This window comes from Bos javanicus, chromosome X (genome assembly GCF_032452875.1).
Source record: "Bos javanicus breed banteng chromosome X, ARS-OSU_banteng_1.0, whole genome shotgun sequence".
Taxonomy (NCBI): Eukaryota; Metazoa; Chordata; class Mammalia; order Artiodactyla; family Bovidae; genus Bos; species Bos javanicus.
In genome coordinates this window covers 106930285-106955053 of record NC_083897.1, presented here as the reverse complement: position 1 = coordinate 106955053, position 24769 = coordinate 106930285, and the positions used below count along the sequence as shown (strand labels likewise).

At 45.7% G+C, this 24769-nt stretch overlaps 1 protein-coding gene across 1 annotated transcript in view; it reads left to right on the top strand.

The window, feature by feature from the left end:
• TSPAN7 (tetraspanin 7) overlaps window positions 1-24769 on the top strand; it is a 129468-nt gene that overhangs the window by 90472 nt on the left and 14227 nt on the right. The window contains exons 2-5 of the mRNA XM_061410440.1: window positions 14890-15078; window positions 19275-19349; window positions 22058-22153; window positions 24064-24219. Coding sequence (XP_061266424.1) covers window positions 14890-15078; window positions 19275-19349; window positions 22058-22153; window positions 24064-24219 — 516 coding nt within the window. The remainder of the gene's footprint in view (window positions 1-14889; window positions 15079-19274; window positions 19350-22057; window positions 22154-24063; window positions 24220-24769) is intronic.

Genomic DNA, 24769 nt, shown 5'->3' with positions numbered 1-24769 from the left:
CACTTACATGTTCCTTGCAGTCACTTTCAGCCAGTACTCTCTGTCAGTGGGAAAGAATCTCTGATTTTTGCTGGGAAGCCTTTAAAAAGTTTTTTTTTTTTTCATTTTTATTGCCGTATGTACAGTGTTATGTTCATTTCAGGTGTACAGCAAAGTGAATCAGTTATACATACTCTTTTTAAAGAGTCTTTTCCCATATGTGGGAAGCCTGTTTTTCAAAAGAAGGTAGATGGTGACTGTCAGGGAAAGAGGGGACTTAGATTAGTGGCCCCTGAGTTTGGGGTGCCTGGTGACTTTTCGGAACGGCTCATTTGCCAGAGCCCACGGCAGTCGTGTTTGTTTCTAAGCACAGCATGGAGGCAAGCATTAACATTTGATGCGGGTACCACACCTGGCTATCGGTGTATCTTCAGTCCTTTCTATTTGTCCAGACCCCCACCCACCTCACCCATCCCAGGCCCTTTCAGCAACCTCAGGGGCTAAGGTCAGGTGCCTGTTGATTTGTCCTCCATGAGGCTTGTGCTATGAAAGCACTCTCTGATGACATTTAGTCATCGAAAGCAAGTGCTCAATGTCATAGTTACTAACACACAAGGGGCACATCTGGGGTTGGGCTGGAAATGGAGCAGTGACTTGGTCACCAGCAGAATGTTCTGGTGCCACAAGGTCCACAGAGTGTTTAAAGTGAGGCTGACCAGGTAGCCTGCTCACAGCACCTCCTCTCCAGTGGGAAGAGGTTCAACCTTCAGTGGGAAGGTATTCACAGACACTTAGGGTGCAAGGTACTGGGTTGGCCAAAAAAATCGTTTGGTTTTTTTCTTACTGTGGTATAGAAAACCCAAACGAACTTTTCGGCCAACCCAGTGAAATGGCAGTCCTATGACGTAGGTGATGAATCCTAATCGTGTTAAGGAAATGATTACTATCTTGGAGCATCAGGGAAGGCCTCTGGGTGGAAAGGGCAATTTAGTTGTGTTTGAAGGGCCCGGAGGACCTGGCTGGGCAATGATGGGGCAGGAGGGTCGAGCACACAGAAGCAGCCTGAGACAGGCAGGGGTGAGCTTCGGGTAAATAGTGGAGCTGTATTTGTCCACACATAACCAAGTCCTAATCACATAGCTCTTCTGAGGAGCTATGTACTTATTTTAGAGAGAAAAAATTTCTGATGCAGTACACCATTACTAGCAGCATTTTATTGGACACCTTCTTTTTTTACTTTCAATGTCAGGTTTTTGAAAGAGTCTTTGCCTCTATGTGAAAAGAATGAGGATTGCCTCTGTAGCATTTGTACACTTATCTTTAACCAGCTTCACTGATGCTGAAAGCCAGCCAGGAATGCCTGGCTGAGAAATTGTGGAGTGTGCGCCTATTTGCCTGGGGAAGATGGCGGGATTAGAATAATCGAGCAAACCTTCCTTTAAGTGCAATTTCCCCTTTTTAAAGAACACAGCTCATGTTAGTTGTGATGTCATTTCACTGAGCAGGTATTGCTCTTACTCTTCATGTGACAGAAGTATGTGGCCTAGCATTTATGCTTGCAGATCAAAGGAAATGTTGTGGGACTTCCCTGGTGGTCCAGTGGTTAAGACTTCACCTTCCAATGCTGGGGGTGAGGGTTCGATCCCTGATTGGGGAACTGAGATCCCACATACCTCACGGCCAAGAAACCAAAACATTAAACAGAAGCAATATTGTAACCAATTCAATAAAGACTTTAAAAATGGTTGGGATGATCTCAGTTCATTTCCAAAGCAAACCATTCAACATCACAATAAATCCAAGTCCCTGCCCCAACCACTAATGCTGAAGAAGCTGAAGTTGAACAGTTCTGTGAAGACCTACAGGATCTTCTAGAACTAACATGGGGCAGGGGTGGGGGGCGGGAGGGAAGGTCCACACACAAAAAAAGACTTCTTTTTAAAAAAAAAAAAAAAAAGGAAGGAAGGAAAGAAAGGTTGCTTGGAGTCTGGGAAAGTGGTTGCCCTGGTTCCTGTGTTGCTGCAGGTACTGTTCATTCATGTATGAAAATCTAGGGAGGTAATCAGCCAGGAAAAGCACAAGGCTTCCAGGGCACTAGGCAGGCTCAGAATGACTTTTCAGGCAATCTGCATTTGCTGCTAGCTTCCCATCCGTAGGACTTCCTTGTGTGGAGACAACAGTCTGTTTCCCTGTAACTTTCCCCATTACTGGCTTAAATAGAGACCTTTGAGGACTGACCTACAAACACAGGCACAAGGTCTAATACAGTTTCCAACAGAAAATGCATTCTGAGTTGCACACAAGTAGTGTATCAGTAATCTGGAATGCAACCCCATTCATCCATTGGAACACGCCCAGTAGGGGCTTAGGGGAGGGAGGCCCAGGCCCTAAGAAAGGAGAAAGGGAAGACCATTGCTCCCAGGGGCAGTCTGTAAGTTCCATCTCTTCCCATCCCTGCCCTTCCCCATATTTCCTGCACGTTGAACATTAGAAATTGCGTAAAGAGCTCATGGAAATTGATTCAGAAAGCTGGTTTTCTCATCATGCCCTCTTAAGGTGCACTGGGGCAGTGTAAAGAAAAACAGGCTTCTCTTTCCATCACTCACCCACCTAGAGGGGAGGACCGAGGACTGGGTAATATTGGGCCAAGAGGACCCCTGCTCTAGAAGGTGGCCCACACAGGAGGCAGAGATGGTGATGGTTGGGAAACTGCCTTGAGGTAGGACAGAGATGAATTTAACTCAGGCCTGTACCACTTAGCTTTGTGGCTTTGAGCACATTGCTGAACCTTTCAGAGCCTCAGTTTTCACAGCCTGCTTTTTATCTGCAAGACAGATGAATAGTAAATGTGACAACCCTATATAGAGAGCACAGTGTGTGCGTGCTCAGTCCTGTCCGACTCTTTGCGACCCCATGGACTGTAGCCCGCCAGGCTCCTCTGTCCATGGGATTTCCCAGGCAAGAAGATTTGAATGGGTTGCCATCTCCTCCTCCAGGGGATCTTCCCCACCCAGGGATCAAACCCATGCCTCCTGTGTTTCCTGCATTAGCAGGTAGATTTTCTACCACTGCACCACCTACTCAGCAAATGCCATTCATCACAGGCCTGTACACCCAGTTAAGTGTATTTCTGGACTTTGCCCTTAGTTCGTGAAGGACTGATCGCATCTCCCTTCTGGGCTGTAGGGCAGTCAGATACCATACCGCTACCTCAGCTGGTGACTCAGCCCATCACTTTGGGTCACGTCTGCTTTGAAAATTAGATGACTCCACAGCTCCAGAGTGGTTCTCCTCATGTGTGTCTCAGCCATGGTCTCTCATTCCTCTTCTCTGGGGGAAAACCCAAACCCAAAAGTACCTTAACTTTCCCCAGAACATGCTATGGTTCTCTGTTTGCATGTCAAGCTTTACTGATTCTTCAGATTGGTCAGTATGTAGATTTGTATCTGCCGTTTGTGATTGTTAACCTTTCTGGTTCATTCCCATCTACACATCTGTTTCCCCCCCAACTCCTGTTTTTTAAAGTATCAAGCTGTAGCTGGAACAGAACATGTTTCCATTTCTCTAGCTTTTCCTGCTTGAAATGGGAGAAATAATGGACAGCATTTTTTAGATAAATAAATTGGAAACCAGCCTGCGGATTTGAGTTTTTAATTGTGGCAGCCAAATTCTCAGGGTTGAGAATCCAACCTGGCCTCTGTGCCAGGATGCAGGATACTGGCTTGTGAGCTTTTCTTTGTTAAGTGTGGAGAGTTTGGGAGAAAGAAACTTAAGCAGGCCGCTTAAGAGGACGTGCAGGGAAGGCAATGGTTGAGGGCCAGGACTGTGAGTACCTATTCTGCCACTTGGCAGTGACCACCTCAGGCTAGTTTCATAGAGTTATTAGGAGGATTGAGCTAGATAAAGCATTAAAGCACTTAGCCTCGTGCCCATGCCCAGCACATAGTAAGCGCTTGTCTCCCCCACCCCCTGCTGTAGTACATTTTTTTTTTTTTAAAGAGAAATCTTGCTGATATAAGCACTGCTTATTCTCTCAACTCCCAATCATCAATTATAGTCATGGAGTTACAGGATGCTGGGCTTTGATTTATGTTTCCATTAGTGGTGATGGATTTAGGTGGGACTGTGCTTTCTCACTTAGTCCCCCTTGTGGTCAAAAGCAGACATGGATGAAGCGATGTGCTGGATAAGAAGCCAATGGGCCAAAGACTTGAATTGTATCTCAGGGCAACTGCCCGGGCCTTGTAAGAGTCAAGTCCACCACATGGCTTCCTTAGTGTCGACCCATCTCATGGCCTTCAAAGCTCCCCCTTGCTCACCTGCCTGTCATCTTATATTCAATCACTTAACAACTATTTACTGAGCACCTATTATGAGTGGACATTTGTTTTGGCTCTGGAGCTACATGAATAAAACAGGGCCCAATTCCCAGCCCTCACAGAGCTTGCATTCATTTTTGGGAGACAGACTAAGAAAGTAAATTAAGGGACTTCCCTGGAGGTCCGGTGGTTAAGACTCCACACTTCCACTGCAGGGGGTGTGGGTTTGATTCCTGATTGGGGAACTAAGATCCCGCATGCCATGCCGTGTGACCAAAAAAAAAAAAAAAAAAGAGTAAATTCAGCAGTGTTCAAAGGAGATAAGTACAGTGGAGAAAAATAAAGCAGGGAAAGGAGGAAATGAGGAATGCTGGAAGGCCAAGGTCCTCGCTTTAAGAGGGCCCACGAGGAGCAGAGACTTGAATGAGAGATCTTGGAAGTCCAGGCAGAGGGAGGAGCAAGTTCAAAGTCTCAGAGGCAGGAACCAGGTCAGGAGTGGTGGGGGCCGCAAAGAGGCTTGTGGAGCTGAAGTGTGGTAAGCACGGGGGAGCCAGTGGAGGTCCTGTCAGAGGAGTATCAAGGGGTGCAGGTCAAGTAGGGCCTTGCAGGCTAGGCTGAGAACATTGGCTTTTGTTCTGAAACCTGGAATGTGTAGAAGAATGTTTTTGTTGTTGAATTTTTAAAAAAATTATTTTTAATTGGAAGGGGAGGAGTTTTGAGTAAAGGACTTCGGTTTGAACAGATCACCCCGACTGGGTTGAAAAGACAGCATGGGGGCAAAGCTGGAGGCTAGGAGAGACAGAGGAGATGGTGGCTTAGCCTAAGTAATACTGCTGGAGATGGCAAAGTGTCTTCTTTGTACTTTTCTGAGATGACTGAGGTTAATTCCTCTCCCCCACAATATTCTGCTCCACTTCTGAAGTTTTCCTGTGTGTATTTTTAAAAACTATTTATTTATTTGGTTGCCTGTGTCTTCGTTGCAGCATGTGAACTCTTGGTTGCAGCATACAGCACTTAGTTACCTGGCCAGGGATCGAACCCCAGCCCACTGTGTTGGGAGTGTGGAGTTTTAGTCACTGGATCACCATTGGAAGCCCCCTCTCTGTGTGTCTTATTTGGTGTGTGCAGTGTAGATATTTGATGTTGAAAATTACTTACATCACTAATAGAAGTGGGTTTTTTCTTCCCCCATAAATCATCTCAGGAGGGAGTTAGGACCGCTAAGAGGACAACACCATCTCATCATTGATGTAAGAATCTTGTTATTGAATACCACACACACATTTCTCCCACAGATGATGTTTTTACTCATTTAATACTAGGTCCTCTGGCATGATGTCTTATCCAATTTCACCTGCAAAGAGGCATGAGTTCCCTCTAACACCCCACCACCTCCACCCCCATCAACACTTAGAGCACAGGCTTTCAGGGATTTCTTCACTGACTGCCAGTTTCATTTCCTTTTTACCTGTATGTATAAGGCACATGGATAGGTGTAGATGTTTGAAAGATGATGATCCCATATAGAAATTGTGCAAATAATGTTTTCACTTTTGGAAAAAAAAAACAACAAATGGAACTCCCAGGAAGCTAAATCTGCTCAACAACATAATCCGAGAGAGACGTGTGCTCTTGGGTCACAGATTGGCATTCTGGGTCATGTTTAAGGAATCATTGTTAGGACTAGTTTAACTGGCTTCATTCCCATGCAGTGACTCCCAAGGCCTTGGGACAGAATGTCTGATTAACCTGTTGTCTCGGAAGATCAGGCGCAGGATGTGGGTGAGGCTTTGATGGAGACAAAGGAGGTAACAGACCTTATTTCCTCCCATAAGTCTCTTTGAATCTTGATGGACAGACACTTAACAATACAGGGCAATACAACAAGATACAAGGCAATACAGAACAATACAATAATACAAGATAAATGCGTGGTCAGCACCAATTGTCTGTCAACACACATCAATAATAGACTTATAGCTTGCCAGGGATGGGGGAGCCTGGTGGGCTGCCGTCTATGGGGTCGCACAGAGTTGGACACGACTGAAGTGACTCAGCAGCAGCAGCAGCAGCAGCTCTTGTTTATACACTTACCCTGATGTGAACTTCTTTTAAAATATCTTTTCTTATTAGCGTGCAATTTGATCCCTATTTTCAGAGCACTGATAAAGGGACGTGGTGTCTCCCCACAGCTCTTCCTTTGGTTGGTTGGCCCTTGCTAAGGAGGCTAAGGTTTGGGACTCCTGCCACTCCCCTGCCTTTCTGTGTGTGAACTGGCCCAGCAGATTTTAAATATGAGTGACATCAACTTGGGGGTTCCATGTAGGTGGCGTGGCATAAAGGGAGTCCCCCCAACATTGAGCTTCTGTCATTTTAGCCACTGCAGCTGGTCCTGATTTCTACATCTTGTAAGTGCCGGCCCCCATTCTTAACAGGCATTCACCTATATGCCATCTATTTAAGTATCTGAGTCATCGGCAAAACCAGAGGTGTGAACTACATCCAGACAGTCTTAACCTCTGGTTTGCTCACTTCTTTTCACATGCTCCTGGCGACTGGAAGTCAGAGTAAGATGCTTCCTATTAGTGTAAATAAAAACCCCCTCAGTTTGTTTTAAACATTTGCAGAAACAGTAATACTTACCAATAAAAAGCCATGCCAAGAGGCTCAGAAAAAGCTGCCTGATATAATGGAATGTTTTTCAGTGTGCTAATAAACATGGAGGATTTTCTTTTTTATTCTGGGGCCTTTCTTAAGAGATTTGTTTAAGAGGGTGGAGATCTAAAGTCCAGAATCTTTTAGAATAATATCCAGGAAATGTGAAACCAATTCAGGACTGCCATTCTTTATCATTTCCTAATGGGATATACAGAGTCCCTAATAACATGTTTGCAAATTTCCCATGACCCTTTGTTGAATAGTGGAAGTAAGTATCAGGTGGAACTGCTTGGGCTGCATTCGAAGGGGGTGAGTTTTTCAGCTAGTAAAAGGCTGTATTTTGATAAAGTGGTCTTTATTATGATTTGAGCAGCAGCAGAGCCCTGATTTTCTGTAATAGGCCTATTTCAGGTGTCTCTAATGTGTTCAGACCCAGTTTTGAATTCAGAAATCACTGTGACCCTATTGATCCATTTCCACTACTTTCTGGGTCTCTAGGACATTAGAGAGAGGGTTCAGTCTCCAGCCAGCCAGCTGCATGAGCCAGTCCCCGGCTGGACTCCCCTGGGCTGAGCACAAAGCCCAGCCACACCAGCCCCTGGTAAAAGCTATTGACCAGTGTGGTCTGCTTCCACTTCCGGAGATACACCCCTCCCTCACTGTCACTTCCAGCCTCAGCCCTCACCTGCATCTCGGACTCCCTCCCGAGCTCCAGTCCCACATCCACAGCTGCCTCCTGAACCTGTTACCGCATGGCTTTGGGTCACCTCAAACGCCACAGAAAACAGGACCTGGACCATATGGTCTTCAGGTTCCCTGTTGATTTTCAAACTCAGTCTTAACAAGTCAGCATTTAAGAGCATCTCAGTTCTCTATCTTCCCCTTCACAACTTCCCTAGATCTTTTTAATGATACCACTAACCTCCCTGCCATGGAACGTGTGTCCTCTTCTGTACATATACACATTCACCCATGCACATATAAACGTAAAAGTGACAGATCAAAAGGGTTGAATTGGCTAATATACTTGCCTAGAAAGAAATTGTTGTTTGGTCACTAAGTCCGTGTGACCCCGTGGACTTAGCCCACCAGGCTCCTAAATAGCACAATGCATATACCTTATTGCTCTTAAGATGACAGTGTCATCTTCATATAAAAAGTAAAGCTTGTTGATATGCTGGTGACCTTACGCATTCTTGGATGTCTGGGTATAACTACAGTGCATGACCCTCTTTCTCTTTCCCAGCAAGCACTTGTCACCTTGGAAAGCTGGCAGAACAGTCAACTGGCCTTGAATCCAGAAATGAGTTGACCTTCCTGTCCCCACAACTGATGGTTTGTCAGTCACAGGGAGGAACTAATAAACTTCCTGGTGCTTATTTGCCCAGTGGCACATGTAAAAATGCATTTCAGAGAGAATAGGCATGTCAAGTTTGAGATTCGGACTTGTTGTATCAGAGTGTAGTTGTTGGAGGAAGCCCCGGCAATCAGGTTTTCCCACCTCCTGATCTTACTGAAGGGGGAACTGAGGCCCAGAAAGGTTAGGCAATCTGCCCAAAGTCACACGGCTTATTAGTGACAAAACTGCCTCTGAAGTGCTAGTATTATAACCCCAAGCCTAGAGCTCTTGCATTCACCTGCCTTTTAAATATGTTGAATCTCTTTCTGCTGCTCATCTGATGTGAGTCCTCAAGCCCACTGAAAAACCCCAATAAATCCTGGTCCTTAGGCTATTTGAACATATTAAACATTTACACAAATAACTCATAATAATAGCTTAAGTTGTAAATATGAGAGCTTCACACTGTTACTTCTTCACACTTAAGAAGTAAACTTCCATCAGCTCATAGGTGGAAGCTGCTGGCTTCTCTGTCTTTCTGATTGCTTTATCCATCTTTCTGAAACCAGGTCAGCAAACTGCAAAGACTTGTTCTCCCCCGCCGTCCTCTCAGCACACACACACACACACACACACACATAAGAATGAACTGAAAGAAGGGTTGGTTGGATACTTTTCCTTTTAAACTCTAACTTCCAAGGACCTGGGTTTGCATTATTGATGATATATATGGAGTTTGTGTGTCAGGCATTTTTTCCTGAGTTACAGAATCATCTGGAATGGGGGAAGAACATTTCCCCATATCTGGGTGTCGTGTAGAGTGAATTAACCTATAAACCTCTGGGATAATTGAATTGTGGCTTTCACTTAAAATGGCTACCTAGCTGAGATTTCTGCCCACAGTTTCTTCTGCCTGTTCATTTCCATTGGTTTTAGATCCTGTGTTTTCTACCCCATATAGATTCTTAGGGAAGGGTGCGTCTTCTAGATAGCTTGTGTTCAATTTTCTGTTATCTTTTTCCCCTTAATTTCATAATAAATGGCTCATGAGCCTCACCTTCTACATGAGCGTCTTCATATTATCCTAATGATGCCACAAACTCCTATTTAGTGTATTGTATAGTTAAAGAAAAAGAAAATATGTGGGTTTACTCTGTCAAACCCAAACCTAGCACAACCTTTCACGGGCACAAGAGGAGTGGCTACAGTTTAATCAGGAGGTCTGTGGTCTGCATGCAGAAAGGGAGTAGGCTCAAGAAAAAGCCTCTTAATAAAGAAGATGTGGTATATATATGCAATGGAATACTACTCAGCCATAAAAAGAACAAAATAATGCCATTTGCAGCAACACGGATGGACCTAGAGATGGTCATACTGAGTGAAGTCAGTCAGACAGAGGAAGACAAATGTATGATATCACTTACATGTGGAATCGAATAAAAGAGTACAAATGAACTTATCAAAAAAACAGGAATAGAGTCACAGATGCAGAAAATAAACTTATAGTTACTGGGGGTGGGTAAGGGTAGAGGAGAGATAAATTGGGAGATCATATACATGTGGGCATATAAATTGGGATTGACATATGCAATCCTATATAAAAAATAGATAATAAGGACCTACTGTATAGCACAGAGAACTCTACTCAATATTCTGTAATGACCTATATAGGAAAAGAAGCTAAAAAAAGAGTAGATATATGTAGAAGAGACTCACTTCATTGTACACCTGAAATTAACACATTATTGTAAATCAGCTATGCCCCAATAAAAACTTTAAGAATAAAACAATTAAAAAAAACACCTCTGGGTGTGTGAAATGGATGGCACTGCTGTGTCCCTGGCCACTCTCCGAGGATGAGGATGCTGTGAGGAGACTTCCCAGTGTTCGCAGTGCTGATCTGTCAGAAGCAAGGGGGCTCATTCCTCGCTGCTACCCGTTCCCCCTCTGTATCCACTTCGAGATGAACATAAACCTCAGGAAGTCTCTTCCAGAGCATTTCAGACACCCCTTGGTACAGTGACAAACCCATCTATGGTTTTCTTTCAGTATAATTTTCAAGTAATGTGATCACACCAAACCTTTTCTAGCTCTGATCTACCTTCTCTGATGCTACCATTACAGTTTTCTCAGTCTCCTCACCAAGCCTAAATTAGTAGTAGCAGGAGGTGCTCCGCCCCCCATACATTTTGAGCTGTGTTGCAGGCATGCAGAAAATATTGAGCCACCATGAGATGCTGGGAGTTAAAAAAGACCAAGATTCAGCCTGGCTGCTGCTGGTGGGCACCAGGCCTGCCCTCGTTGTTTGTGGTCGATGCAGGAGCGTGGAAGGTGGCAGGGCCTTCGCCAGACTGTTCAGCGTGGTTTTGGCTCTAATCTGTCCCTTCTTTGGCTGCACTATTGGCTTCTTACAAATTGATTCTTCTGAGAAGGAAGCAAAACTTCCATGAGAAAGCCGAGTCAGTGACATGCTGCTTGATTTCAGAATTTAAGGTCTCTTAAGAGCTGAGACTCAAAATTGCATTGGTGAGCTTTGAACCCACTTATTCACTGCAGCCCAGTGCATAAGAGACGGGTCAAGAGAACCTGTTCTTTACTTTGCACTCTGTGGGTGCTCATCAAGGCACATGTAGGGGTGAGAGTTGCTGTGTGTGTTAGCAGGATCCAAGGAAAGAACATCCGGTGACTTCCCTGGTGGTGCAGTGGTGAAGATGCCACACTTCAATGCAGAGGGCGCAGGTTCAATCCTTGGTCGGGGAATAAGATCCCACATGCCCTGTGGTATGGTCAAAAAAAAAAAAAAAAAAAGGAAAGAAAGAAAATCCTATAGTATGTTTCTTTTTCTTGCTAAGAAGCATTATTATAGTAGGAAAGACGTAAGTAAGTGCTTGTTTGCTAATTATGGGGCTTCCCAGGCGGTGCAGTGGTAAAGAATCTACCTGCCAATGCAGGAGACACAAGTTCAATCCCTGTATCAGGAAGATCCCATGAAGAAGGAAATGGAAGCCCACTCCAGTATTCTTGCCTGGGAAATCCCATGGACAGAGGCACCTAACAGGCTACAGTCCAAGGGGCCGCAAAGAGTCGGACATGACTGAACACGCACATATGCACACGCACGCACACACACGCACGCACACACACACGCACACGCACATTGCCTCTTTAGCCCTTTGCTTGTGTTTTTTTCCCTTCAACTACCTGGCGATTTCTTCCAAGGCTCATCCCAAGTCCACCACCACTATTTCTAGCAAATACAGTTTTACTCACTTCAGGGCCCATTTCGACCTGACCCCTTTCCTCCCTTGTCTGCTGCTGCTCTTCTTCTTTCTTCTTAACACTGTTGTGTTTGTTTGTGCCCAGTGGCAGTCTTTAAGAGGTACACTTGGAGGTCTGCAAAAATAGTCCTTTTGCCAAAAAATTAAAAAGAGGATTATTTGTATAATTTACGTTATATGAACATTCTAACAAGTTGATATTATATGAGGAGACATTTTATACTCAAAGCAATGGCTGCATTTGCAGAAATTATTTTTTGAAAGAAAAGGAATAAAAATGTTAATACTGTTTGCCTTAAAATCAGGATTTGTGTTAACTTTGACATACTGCATATAATCTTTGTTAGGTTATTAAATGAACTTCATGAAATCACTGGCCACAGAAGTAAAAGATAATATCAAACTCTTATACTTGGTGAGAAGTATACACTTGCATTAAAGCCATCATGTTCCAATAATAACCGGCAATAATAGTATATAGAATACAGCTATTCAGTGTATGTATGAAGGGTAACTAAATCTTTGGGGGCAGTCATATGAAATCACAGGTGTCTGGATGAGACATATTCATTCAGTCTAAACAATGCCTAATTTAATGGGATTTTTTGTTTTGTTCATTACACTTACATTATTAATATTTACATCTTTAGGCAGTTAATGCCAAAGAGGGAATTAGGGGAGAAAGATTCTTTTTAGTTTCATTTTAAGTTACCTCTCAGTATTTACTTGATGGAAAAGTTTTGTAACTGTTTGGCATGTGAAAGACTCTTTTATAAAGTAGAGGTCTAAGACGCAGGAAAATGAAATGTGTTTGTCAATGAATATTAAGCATTTATTCTGAGTCTGGCACTGTGCTAAGCGTTGAGTAATAAAAGATGGCACTGTCCTTACTACCTACTGTTCACTGCAATCTTACCCTAAGGAGTAGAGTTGAATCTTCTATTTTGATTCTAGTGGACGAAAAGCATTCTGTTTCCCTTTGGATTAGAGTGGCAGAAAAGGTGTTCAAGGGAGGTACTTTCTTTAGCAACCACCAGGTGTCAGTAGAGGACTTGGAACTCTTGACAACAAATGTGTGCTTGGTTTTCCTAACTCACTAAGGCCATCCCTCTTTTGACTTTTCAAAGGCGGTAGACCTCCGTTGGGCCGCTTTCTCCCAAATATTAGTCAAACACTTTCTCCTCAAAATTGTATCACATTCCTTCACCTTATAAAATTAGCACAAATTCCTTGACCTTTTTCTACTTAAAAGATTTTATGTCTGTCTTTCACGGTGATGGTTCTCCAAAGTAGGGGTAGGGGAGATTCACCAAGCTCCTGTTATTTCCACTGATCCCGTTCCCCAAACTGCTGGAGCCCCCTGTTAGCTGATATGGGGAAAGGTGGAGGGTCTGTTCTTTTTCCTGCACAGAGAGACAATCTGATGGTGGAGCTTGATGGCTCTAAACTACAGAAGGAAGTGTCAAGAGAGAAAGTCCTGGAGATCCACTGGTCTAGGTATTTGATTCCTCGTGTAGCCTGTGTTCACTTACAGACGTTAAGGAACGGTATGTTAATTGACAGGGGAAACCTTGGAGAGGCTGGTATTGATTTGTTTCATACAGATTTTCTTCAGTTTCTTATCTTGCCTCCTCACTCTATATTTATCTGTTTATCTATCTACCTATCTGTGCTCGCTTGCCTGCTAAGTCATTTCAGTCATGTCCGACTCTTTGCGACCCCATGGACTATAGCCCATCAGGCTCCTCTGTCCATGGGATTCTCCAGGCAAGAATACTGGAGTGGGTTGCCATTTCCTTCTCCAGGGGATCTTCCTGACCTGGGGATCGAACCCAGGTCTCCTACATTGCAGGCAGATTTCTCTATCTGACTTACTTCACTCCATATAATCATCTCGACTTCCATCCATTAGTTAATTCTTTTTATTATTTTCTCCTCACTTGACAAGTGGTAATAGATTTAGTAAAGTGAAGAATCTGTATGTTTCCATGCCCTCCTTCAGTCCCAACCCAGGGATCAAAGCTGCATCTCCTGGGGAGCACTTGGTGTGGGTCATCAGGGGATAGGGTAGGAGAAGGTGCAGAAGGGCTACCTTGGACACTCAGGCCTCTTTTCAAGCCTTATAAGATGTCAGAAGTGGTGGCAGTTGGAGGGATGTCCATTCAAATGAGCTGCTCAGCTGTTGGTAAACTGAGGGAGAGATGGACTGGGAAGCTGGAGACACAAAGTCAGCAGCTGGCTTCAGTAGCTAAGGCTGCCAGGGTGCGTGACCTGCAGGGATTGGAGAGTCAGACATGGTGCACAGCCCCAAGTCTGTGCCCTGAAGTAAGGGCCCGACTGATGGATGGTTCTGTGGTTTAGTACACTGTGGGGATTTCCTTTGGGCCAATCAGAGCAATTTGACAAATCATGTTATAGCTAACTCCAGGAACTATTCAGACTCTTCTGTTGTTTTATAGTGAATGAAGTATCACAAATAAGGCAGCACATCAATAGGGATTAAAAAATACTTTCAGTATTTTGCTTCTGTAGAGATTTTTGTCATGATAGTCAAAGAAGATCACCTTGTTCTTGAAAACATCATGCAGGATATCCTTAAAATATTCCATAAACACATGTGCCATCAAGGTCAGCTGATGTTCTTACTGCAGTCGTGCCCAGCTCTGTGTCGAGCAGCAGCTCTCAGACCAGACCTGGGAAGGTGCTCAGACCTGTATTAGGATGTACTTTTAAACACATCATTGACCTGACCAAGAGATTTTTATAGAAGATAACGCCTGTGGCATCAATAATGTGTTGTTGTTTTTCAGTCACTCAGTTGTGTCCAACTCTTTGCAACCCCATGTACTGTAGTCCACCAGGCTCCTCTTTTCTTAGGATTTCCCAGGCAAGAATACTGGAGTGGGTTGCCATTTCCTCCTCTAGGGGATCTTCCCAACCCAGGGATTGAACACACACCACCTGCACTGGCAAGAGGATTCTTTACCACTGAGTTACCAGGGAAGTCCAATAATGTGTTAAGCAGCTTTTTTTTTTTAAGTTCTTGAATGTTGGCTTGACTTCCAGTTAACATGGTACCTGCCTATGGGATTGTATAAGGGACAGATCTAATTGTCCACAATCAAAGTGTCTTTCGTGTATAATGGCTTTGGCTCATGGGCTCTGGCCTTTCCCAGTGCTTCAGGGACTCCTACAGCAAGTGTCTGCTTGTTCCCCAGAAACTGGAGTCTGCAGATTCTGGCCACGTTGCTCGGTGTCGATTCTCGTGTCTCTCAACAGCAGTCTTACTGTCCCTTCTCCCTCCTGCCCTTTTCAGATCACTGGGGTGATCCTGCTGGCCGTTGGAGTCTGGGGCAAACTTACTCTGGGCACCTACATCTCCCTTATCGCCGAGAACTCCACAAATGCTCCCTATGTGCTCATCGGCACTGGCACCACCATCGTCGTGTTTGGCCTGTTTGGATGCTTTGCCACATGCCGTGGTAGCCCATGGATGCTGAAACTGGTGAGTAGGTCACAGTGGAATACTGCTTCCAGATTCTGTTTTGTAAAAATGCAAATCACGTGAAAGCGAAGTGGCCCTTCTTGAAGCCACAGACGAGACCTTGATATTCATTGACTCTAATTTTAGTTCAGACTCTTACCTAACCTACCCTTTAGTCCCCTAGAGGGACAGACAAGCCCAGACACAGCCTGGCACAAAAAATCCAGTCCTGGTCCCTCGAGGTAGATGATGACAGAGCAGTGGCCAGCAGTTCCAATAAGCCGTTTATAGCCATTTATAGCAAGATGCCCTGTTCTAGTTTTGAATTCAGTCTTAGAAATCTCTTGAAGCATGTGATATGCAGCCTTGGTGGGTGAGGCAGTATCTTGAACATAAGCATCCTTTCATGCCCAAGTTCCCAGTGGAGAAATACTTTTCTGCCTCCTTGAGCTTGGCCGTGCTTGGATGCATGGGCATGCTCTCCTCTACATCTGCATCCCCTGGCTCCATGTGGTGGGAGCTGAACTAAGCCAGAGCTTCCCCACTCAGTAGAGGGTTGATATGGGACCAAGTATTGGCTACCCGGACCTGGTAATAGGACAAACACAGCAGTGATGTTTCCCAAAGAGTAAGGCAGGCTGTTGAAAGATGGTTACTGCAAATCTCAACTTTTTGGTAGACCAATTGCCTAATTCTCTACTCTCTTGCCCATTAATGTGGAACATTTTCATAGATAAAAGTGATTTCCTGGTGGCTCCAATGGTGAAGAGTCTGCCTGCAATGTAGGAGACCCAGATTCAGTCCCTGGGTTGGGAAGATCCCCTGGAGGAGAGCATGGCAACCCACTCCAGTATTCTTGCCTGGAAAATCCCATGGACAGAGGAGCCTGGTGGGCTACAGTCCATGGGATTGCAGAGTTGGACACATCTGAGTGACTAACACTTTCAATATTTTTCATAGATAAAAGGCTGCAAGGGGCTCTCCTCAAAAGACAACTTTATTTAAAAGGATTTCTCTCAGACTTCTTGTTCTCTGAAAGGGGAGAGTGGAGATTCCATGAGTGCTGTGTCGCCTGTCCTTTCTTGTTTAGCCCTAGATTGTAGTAACCCTTAATACCGTCTAGTGACAGATATGGGTGTGAAGATGATTCACTCCAAAGGACCCATCTTCCCGGTCTCTTTGTTGACAGCCTCATGGAGCTCGTGCTTGATTTGGCCACTTTCTGCCCTGCAGACCATGTGGGAAGCTGATACCCTGGCCACCACTGGTCCTCCAGGTTGGTGGAAAAGCCGTAGTGAGACCACACTGAGGCACTTCTGCTGCTTTTGCCTCCACTAGGACCCTGAGTCAGCCTTCACTTCTTACAGGCACTAGTGTTTCCTTTGGTCTAGGGTTGGTAGTCTTCAACTTTGATCCATGTCTAAGTCACCTGGGCAGCTCTGCCAGGGACCCACCCCCAGCCAATGGAACCAGAATCTATGGTGGTGAGGGTCTGGCCACGTATTTTCTGAAAGCTCTCCAGGCGGTACTATTGCACAGCCAGGGCTGAGACCCTTTTCCTGGGTACAGTGATTAACAAGGGGAGAATTAACTCCAGAGGCAGAGACCTCTGCAGATCCACCTGTCCAGACAAGAAGGGAAGAGACTTGGAGACCTTGACAGGCCCTGACAATAACTGGCTTAAGTCTTGACGGCAAAGATGTAACCTCTTTGGGCCTCTGTCCCCATTTATGAAAGAACACTATGGGACTAAATCACCAAGGTTTCTTCCAGCCTAAAGACTATGACTGAAGCAGAAGAGGTCATGCAACAATGGAACAGTCGTCTCTGGCCTCTTCTGAAGGTGGTTTCACACCATGCTTCCATTTTCTCCTAACACTTGTGAGCTTACTGACAAGCAAGCCTTTTGGGGAGTCGAGAAGTTTGGGGCTGGGGGTTGGTTGGTTCCTGTTCCCTGCTCCGTGTTGTCCTGTGGGCGTACTACATTTTATTTATTCCTCACCACCGCCGTGAAGTGCAGGTTGTATTTTCATATTATGTGATCAAGACTTGGAGGTATGTGTGAGCCTTGTGCAGATTCACACAACTTGTGTTCACAGACCTGGGTTTGGAACCCAGAGAAGCTTCTTTCCAAAGCCAGGACTGTTTGTACTGCAGTATTTTCATTTGGAGAAAACTTGAACCCTACCACCTGAATGTAATGCAGGCTCTCCCCAGTATGCCTTCTGAAGGAGCAACAGCTCTTGTCTGGAAGCTTCCAGAAGCCGAGAACCTCCCAGGGACGCGAAACTGCTGATCTAGCTGAGCAGAGCAGAAGTCACTTGATTAACTGTCTCTCTAGAATTTTACAGTCCTCATTTAACCTTATTAATTGCAAAACAACTAAAAATAACTGTTTTCACTTTATGGAGGCTCAGAGCGGTGGCCTGTTGCCTAACAGTTACTCTACAACATGGCCAGGACTCAAATCCAGGAGGATTTCTGACCACAGAGTCAAAAGTTCTTCCTCCTACCTGCCTCCTAACAATTACTGTCTCACAGTACTGTCTCGTGGAGTCTAGGCCTGGGGTGAGCCTCTCCCTAGAGTAAAGGCTGTTTCTAATTGTGCATTGTGCCAAGTTGAGAGAGGAAGTTGTATACATGGAGCCTTCATTTCATTACTGTGTGTTTGGTAGTGCCTGTGCTTTCAACTTGCAGAGAGACTGGCATTTTAAGGCTGTATTTCCTCCTCCGAATATAGATGCCCCTAGCAGAAAAAAATAATTTATGATCCTGTGCACAGATGTGTATTTTACAAGTAAGCAATATGGCCATGTGCAGGGTACCCAAATTCCAGGGCATCACCAAGGACCATTCCCAACATTCAGGACTGGTGTATTTCATTTCAGGATGAGAAGAAGCAGATTGTAAGACATATGCCTCGTAGGAAAGGAATCAATTCTCTTTCCTTTTATCTGCTTTTCAAAGTCGCAAAAATGGAAAGCCTTAATGTCTCATAAGTACCGTGTAATATCCCTGAACTTGGGCACACATGCTCACGTGCGCGTGCACACACACAGACACACACACATACACACAATCGCCTTGGAAAGTACAAGAAGCATGAAATGTATAAGAAGCAGTGAGGGTTTTCAATGCTTGCAAACATTATTTGTCAGTAGCGTAGCCGATTTGCTTTTCAAAAGGCTATCGAGTCCACAGAACACAGAGGTAAGAGTCCCATCACTGCAGGGGCTGCATTCAGGCCGGAGCAAGGAAGTATGTCATGTCGCCTGTGCATATTCCAGCCCTTCTGACAAAAGAAGGGGGTTTGAAGCCACTTCATAGGAGATGTGCTTAAGGAAATGGGAGGGGATGCCCGAAGGGAGAGAAGCAGCTGGGTCCATCCGTGACTGGGTTCTCACACAAAGGGCTGTAGCATAGAAGAGAAGTCGGGCTGGTTCTCGTGTCTCCTGAAGACAGATCCGACTCCAACCAGTGGAAGTTACAAGGAGGCCCACTGTGGCCAAGGGGAAGAAGGCTTTCTAGCAATCGAAATAGTTTAAAAGCTGAATGAGCTGCCAGCAATGGGCAGGTGGTGGGAGTGTTCTCAACTTGCGGACTCCAAGTGACCTTGATGAAGAACGTGGTATAAAGGGCTCACGCCCCCCTCCCCCAGCACACTCTACCTTGAGGAGCCTAACATGAAGAATAGCGGATGAGAAAAGTGAAAGTGTTCGTCACTCAGTCATGTCTGACTCTTTATGACCCCACTGATTGTAGCCCGCCAGGCTCCTCTGTCCGTGGGATTCTCCAGGCAAGAATACTGGAGTGGGTTGCCATTTCCTTCTCCGGGGGATCTTCCTGACTCAGGGATTGAACCCAAGTCTCCTGCATTGCAGGCGGATTCTTTGCTATCTGAGCCACAGTAATGGATACTTAGTTGTAAAAAGCCCTTCCAGATTTCTCCTGCTGGAGCCAACCTGAGAGGCCTGATGTTGGTCCCTGGATGCACTGTCCTTGGCCCATGTGCCCCCAAATGCTTCTATGTATTGAATAGACACAAGCTAACATGGAGGGTCGTGTGGGGACATCTGGAGAAGGGGATTTTCCCACTTTTCCACCTAGGGAATAGAACAACTTGTCTAATTCCCTCTGACAAGAAGGAACTTAGTCCAAAGAGGCAGTGTCCTCCCTCCCACCATGTCTGACGGTGTCCGTGTCCACTTGCCTTGCAGTACGCCATGTTTCTGTCCTTGGTGTTTCTGGCTGAGCTCGTGGCTGGCATTTCAGGGTTCGTGTTTCGTCATGAGGTGAGTATACACCAAGTGGAGAACTCAGTTCAAGGGTCTCTGGGGGGAGACTTTTGAAACCTCTTGGAATGTGTAAAGGGTACAGAGAGGCTAGCTGGCATCTCCAGTGATATTTGCTAGTTTCCAAATGCCACCTACTGTGAGCTGAAGTGCCCAGAAAATTCTACATGCAGAAATTTCGCCAAATCTGAAACCTTACTTGTTGACCCTCACTGTTTCTTTCTTTAGCTGCGACATAAAAGGATTCTCTGGCTTGTTTTAAAACAGTGACCTTCCATATAGGTTAAATACCTTAAAAGCCTCTGCAGCGAGGCACAAGCGTGTGTCTGTATATCAGGAATTCTCAGAGGGCAAAGGCAAGCCAGATGAGTCGTTTGCCAAAGACAAAGTGCTCCATTTCTCCAAAGCAGCCTGTTCTCTCCTGCCTGCTCCCCAGAGTCCCTGTGCGGTGCCCACTGCCCACCGGGGTAAAATCTACACCCCATTGGTGAGGAGCCCTGTGGCTTTGCTTGGTGGTGTGGAGAAAAGGAGAGAAGACAGTCATGATTGAAAACCCCTACAGCTGCACTTTGTTTTCCATTTACATGTAAAATTTGAGACTTCTACAGCTGGTGGAAAATCATTTTGAATCCTGTTTTGTGATCATAACTGCTCGTTTCAAGGATACTGCCAGCTGTCCTGTATCACGTGTGGCTATCTTTCCACGTACCATTGTTGAGGCTGCTCTAGACAATGTGGAGATGCTAATGCAGAGATGGGATGCTCTCATACGATCTGTAGCCACTGCAGTATCACTTTTCAGATGTATATACTGATGAGAGGTTGGAAAGTGTATATGCTACAATAAATTCTGGTTCTAACCCCCCCCCCAAATTCATTGTTGTCCCTTCTAAACCAGCGGTCCCCATCATGTTTGGCACCAAGGACCGATTTTTTGGAAGACAATTCTTCCATGGACCGAGGGTAAGGGGGTGTCAGTTTAATAAACTGACACTTATTGTGCAGTTTATTTCTCATCTCATGCTGCCACTGATCTGACCAGAGGCACCAGTCTGCAGCCCAGAGGTTGGGGACCCCTGCTGTAGATAACAGTAAAGATAGAAGCAGCTATACCTGTGTTAGGATGGAAAGAAATAGCAAGAGGGAGGTGAGAAAGACAGCGAGGTGGCATGTTACTGGGGCTCCTGAAGTCTGGCATCAGCTGCTCACAGGCCCTGCCTTTGTGCTTGGCCGAGTCTGGTGAGCCTTCCTTAGGCACTGTTTGTGCCTTTCCCCTACAGCCCTGCTTTCGCCTTTACCAGATATGGCCTCTCAGATGCCCATTTCATGTGGGTGCTGCATCCGAAGTTAGACCCCCCCATTCTTATTCTCAGCTGAAGTAAAACCTGATGAAGTCACAGCCTTGACAGCCCAAGAGGTGCCCCCAGTGCCTGTGTGAATGCCAGGCCCAGCTCCCTCCCAGTGCTGTTGGGACTGGCTTCCATGTAGGGCTTTACCCCTCATGGTTCCTGATATGTAGGACCTGAACCTCCTCAGCTGCCTAGACTCTTTTCACTGGAAAAAAAAAAAAATACAGTGGAAAGGGGTAGCTGGGGGTTGCAACACCACTCTTTGGCCACCAGCAGTGGGCTTCAGTTTGGCAAACACATATGATGAGAATAGGTCACAACCTGGCAGTGTTGACTGCGAAGGGTATAGTAAAGGAAATACAATGAGCAGGCAGGGCAGCAGTGGGTGGTTTCTTCATCAGGAGTCCTCAAAATGGCCCAGGCTCAAGCCTGTGTAGACATGCCCTTGCCTAAGAGACAATGCACATGCAATAAAACAAGAGGACACAGCTGGATGTGGCTACCTCCTTGACTTAGGAACTCCCTGTGGAGTTTTTTATCTCTTGTAACTGTCCCACGGGCATAGTGTCCAGTATTTCAGCAAGGAACATGACTTGTTAGAAGAGTCTCCATGTTTAGCCCTAAACTTCCTGCCAGGTAATAATTGTCATTTGCTCTCCTCCAGGCCTGAGTCATTTCACCAATCAGGGGGCAGTTTTTTACCATAAGCGGCGTTGCTTGGTAACACACTCTGATGCTCCGCCTTCAGTAGGTTTCCAGGGAAACAGAACATGAAAGTTAACCCAAGGTCAAATGTGTTCACAGAGGAGAAAGGGTTTGGTTAACCATTTATTAACAAGTAAAGTCCATGTCCTTATAGCCTTTATTTTTTGTTTCAGTGAAGACAGGTAAGCAGAAGCTGGTTTTGCCTCACTCCTGTATGGTAGACCAGGGGTCTGATTTGAGTCAAAACATCAGTCTTTCTGCCTCCCCTTGACCCCTGTACCGCCAATGGCTTGTTCTTTGTCATTCTTCTGAGAAAGGGCAGAAAAAGTCTTAGAAAGAAGGATAGTCATTAACCAATTCAAAGAAAATAACTAAAAAACCATCAGAGCCCCTCTGAATCTGACCACTTTCAGTGGCTCATTTAACTAGGCAGGGTTCCTCTGAATTGGGGGTAATGGAAACAATTTGTTTAAACTCCTGAGCTAATAAACCTCTTGGTGAATTTTCTGAGCTCTTCTGTCTCAGAAAGCAGGGCATCCCTTCCCTGGCCTACATTTATTCAGAAGAGGCTATTTTGGGGGTGTAAATTGGTATAAATCTGTGTCCACCTGGGCCGTAGTAGACTGGAACCCCATCCCTCATTGTCTTCCCTAGATCAAGGACACCTTCCTGAGGACTTACACAGACGCCATGCAGAATTACAATGGCAACGACGAGAGGAGCCGGGCAGTGGACCACGTGCAGCTCAGCGTAAGTTCCAGCTAGGAGGTGGGGCTTGCGACTGTCTGCGAGGTTGGGGGACTTGTGGGCTGCCGGTGACAGGTGACACTGGACCGGCAGTGTTTGTGGCTGATCCCCACTCCCCACCTCTTGGTTCACTTCCCTTTCCAAGAGTGGACATACAGTACTTGTTCAGTGTCCACTAATCCAGGTAATTAGTGTCAAGGAGCACTCCTGTCTGGTTTGCTTTTCATGCATAAGGATGTGAGCATCCCAAGGACAGCAGAGCTAGTTTGCCCTTAAAATTGCTATATGTAAAATAGATAACCAATGGGAATTTGCTGTATGACTCAGGGAACTCATACAGGGGGTCTGAAGTAACCTAGAGGGTGTGACAACATGGGACGTGGGAGGGACGTTCAAGAGGGGAGGGGACATATGTAAACCTATGGCTGATTCAAGTTGATGTTTGGCAGAAACCAATACAATTCTGTAAAGCAATTGTTGTTGTTCAGTCGCTCAGTTGTGTCTGACTCTTTGCGACCCCATGGACTGCAGCACGCCAAGCCTCCCTGTCCATCACCAACTCCCAAAGCCTGCCCAAACTCATGTCCATTGAGTCGGTAATGCCATCCAAACATCTTATCCTCTCTCGTCCCTTCTCCTCCTGCCCTTAATCTTTCCCAGCATCAGGGTCTTTTCTAATCAGTCAGCTCTTCACATCAGGTGGCCAAAGTATTGGAGCTTCAGCATCAGTAAAGCAATTATCCTTCAATTAAAAAATAAATTAAAAAAAAAAAAACATCTTAAGCCTTGGAAAGGAGGTAGGCAGTGAGTGTGGGACAACCTTACTTTGAGTTGCCTCCCTAAGACCAGCCTTCTGGAAATGGTGTCTTGAGGCTGGGCAGAGAATTCAGTTGAGCTGCATTCGTGGGCTTGAGGGCTACAGTGGGCATGGGGGTGGGGAGATCTCAGAGAAACTGGGGATCTTGCACGCATGTGAATGGTTTAGGCTGCATGGTGATCTTTACAGAGGATATGAGGAAAGTAGGTGTTTCTTGTCTGGAAACAAACCTGGCTTGTTTCAAGCCTGACTGCCCATCAGGATCACCTAGAGACGTTCTTATTTTTTATGTTTCTGGTCATTTATTTTGGTAGGATTTCAAATCTACCCAGAAAAATTGCAAGGATAGTACAAGCAGCTGAACACCTTTTCCCCAGATTCACCAACTGATGATATGTTTTGCCCCGTGTGCTTCCCTATCTTCTGTGTCAGCAGTTGGCACATCTTTGCTGTAAAGGGTCAAGCAAGAATTATGTTAGGCTTTGAAGGCCATGCAGCCCATCACAGCCACTCAGTTCTGCTTTTGGAGCACAAAAGCCTCCCCAGACAACGTGTAACACAGAGGCACGTCTGTGTCCCAGTAAAACTTGATTTACAAGACCAGGTGGCTGGCGGGCTGTGGTTTACCCACACCAGCTCTCTCCCTCCATGTGCATCTTTTTCTGCTCTAAACCACTTATGTACCTGTTAGTGCAGATCCTGGGGAGAGCTTTGTAAAAGATTTTTGTCTCAGCTCCCCATCGACCATCTCAATTCAGTTGATCTCTGTATCAGTCTCTTTAGCAGCACCCAGTCACACGCTAGCTCATTTTGGTGCTTAGCCAGGCCAGACAGCACCTCTTTGGCTTTGTGGAGATGCTAAGGAAACCAACACGACATATCATCTAGAACTCACTTCCTTTGCTGAGTTCACACGGGCTGGTCAGTAAGTAGAATTGTTAGCAGTGCCTTAGCACATCTTGGCTCACCAAAGCTGTGCCTGTCGCCTTAGGGCCTGGGCCCATGTTTTTCTTTTAAAAGCTGCAAGGCGCTAAGTGCGGAGACCACAGTGCCTTTGATGTGCCACCCTTAATTCTTTCCCTTTCTCTGTTAACAGCTGAGCTGCTGTGGCGTGCAGAACTATACCAACTGGAGCACCAGCCCCTACTTCCTGGAGCATGGCGTCCCCTCGAGCTGCTGCATGAATGACACCTATTGCAACCCCCAGGATCTGCACAACCTGACTGTTGCCGCCACTAAAGTGAACCAGAAGGTACTCGCTCCCTCCCAACCACTTGGAACTCAGTGGTGAACATCTGCAGAGGGCTTTTTTGTCTCTGTGAAATGATGACAAATAGGTTAGAAATGGTCATCTTGGAGAGAGTCAAGAATCTTTCTCTGTGGTTCTTTCTGGGCAGGGAGAGGCCCTGGGCGCCCCATTTCTGAAGGAGAAAGCTGTGCCTCCGCTTGCCTCGCATTCCTGTCCCTCAGCGAGACTCTCCAAGGCATAGTTAGGAAGGGTTTGCAAGTGGTTCCTGTTAACCCTGATGCTGATGTCAGGGAACACTGCCTTTCTTCTTTCTGGGTGTCTGTCTTCTGCTTAATATACCTTCAAAACATGAAATTGTTCCCAGCTGGGTGCCAGTCCTCAGCGGAAAGAGGGAGTCGAGTTGACAGACAGCATGTGGTTCTGCAAGGAGGGGGGTGGGGCTTGATTTTAGGGACGTCACTGCTATAGGAAAAGAAATCAACGACTTCAATTCAGCTCACTGTCAACATCCTGACTTCTAAAGAAATTAGAGGAAAAAGCTGTCCAAGAGAAA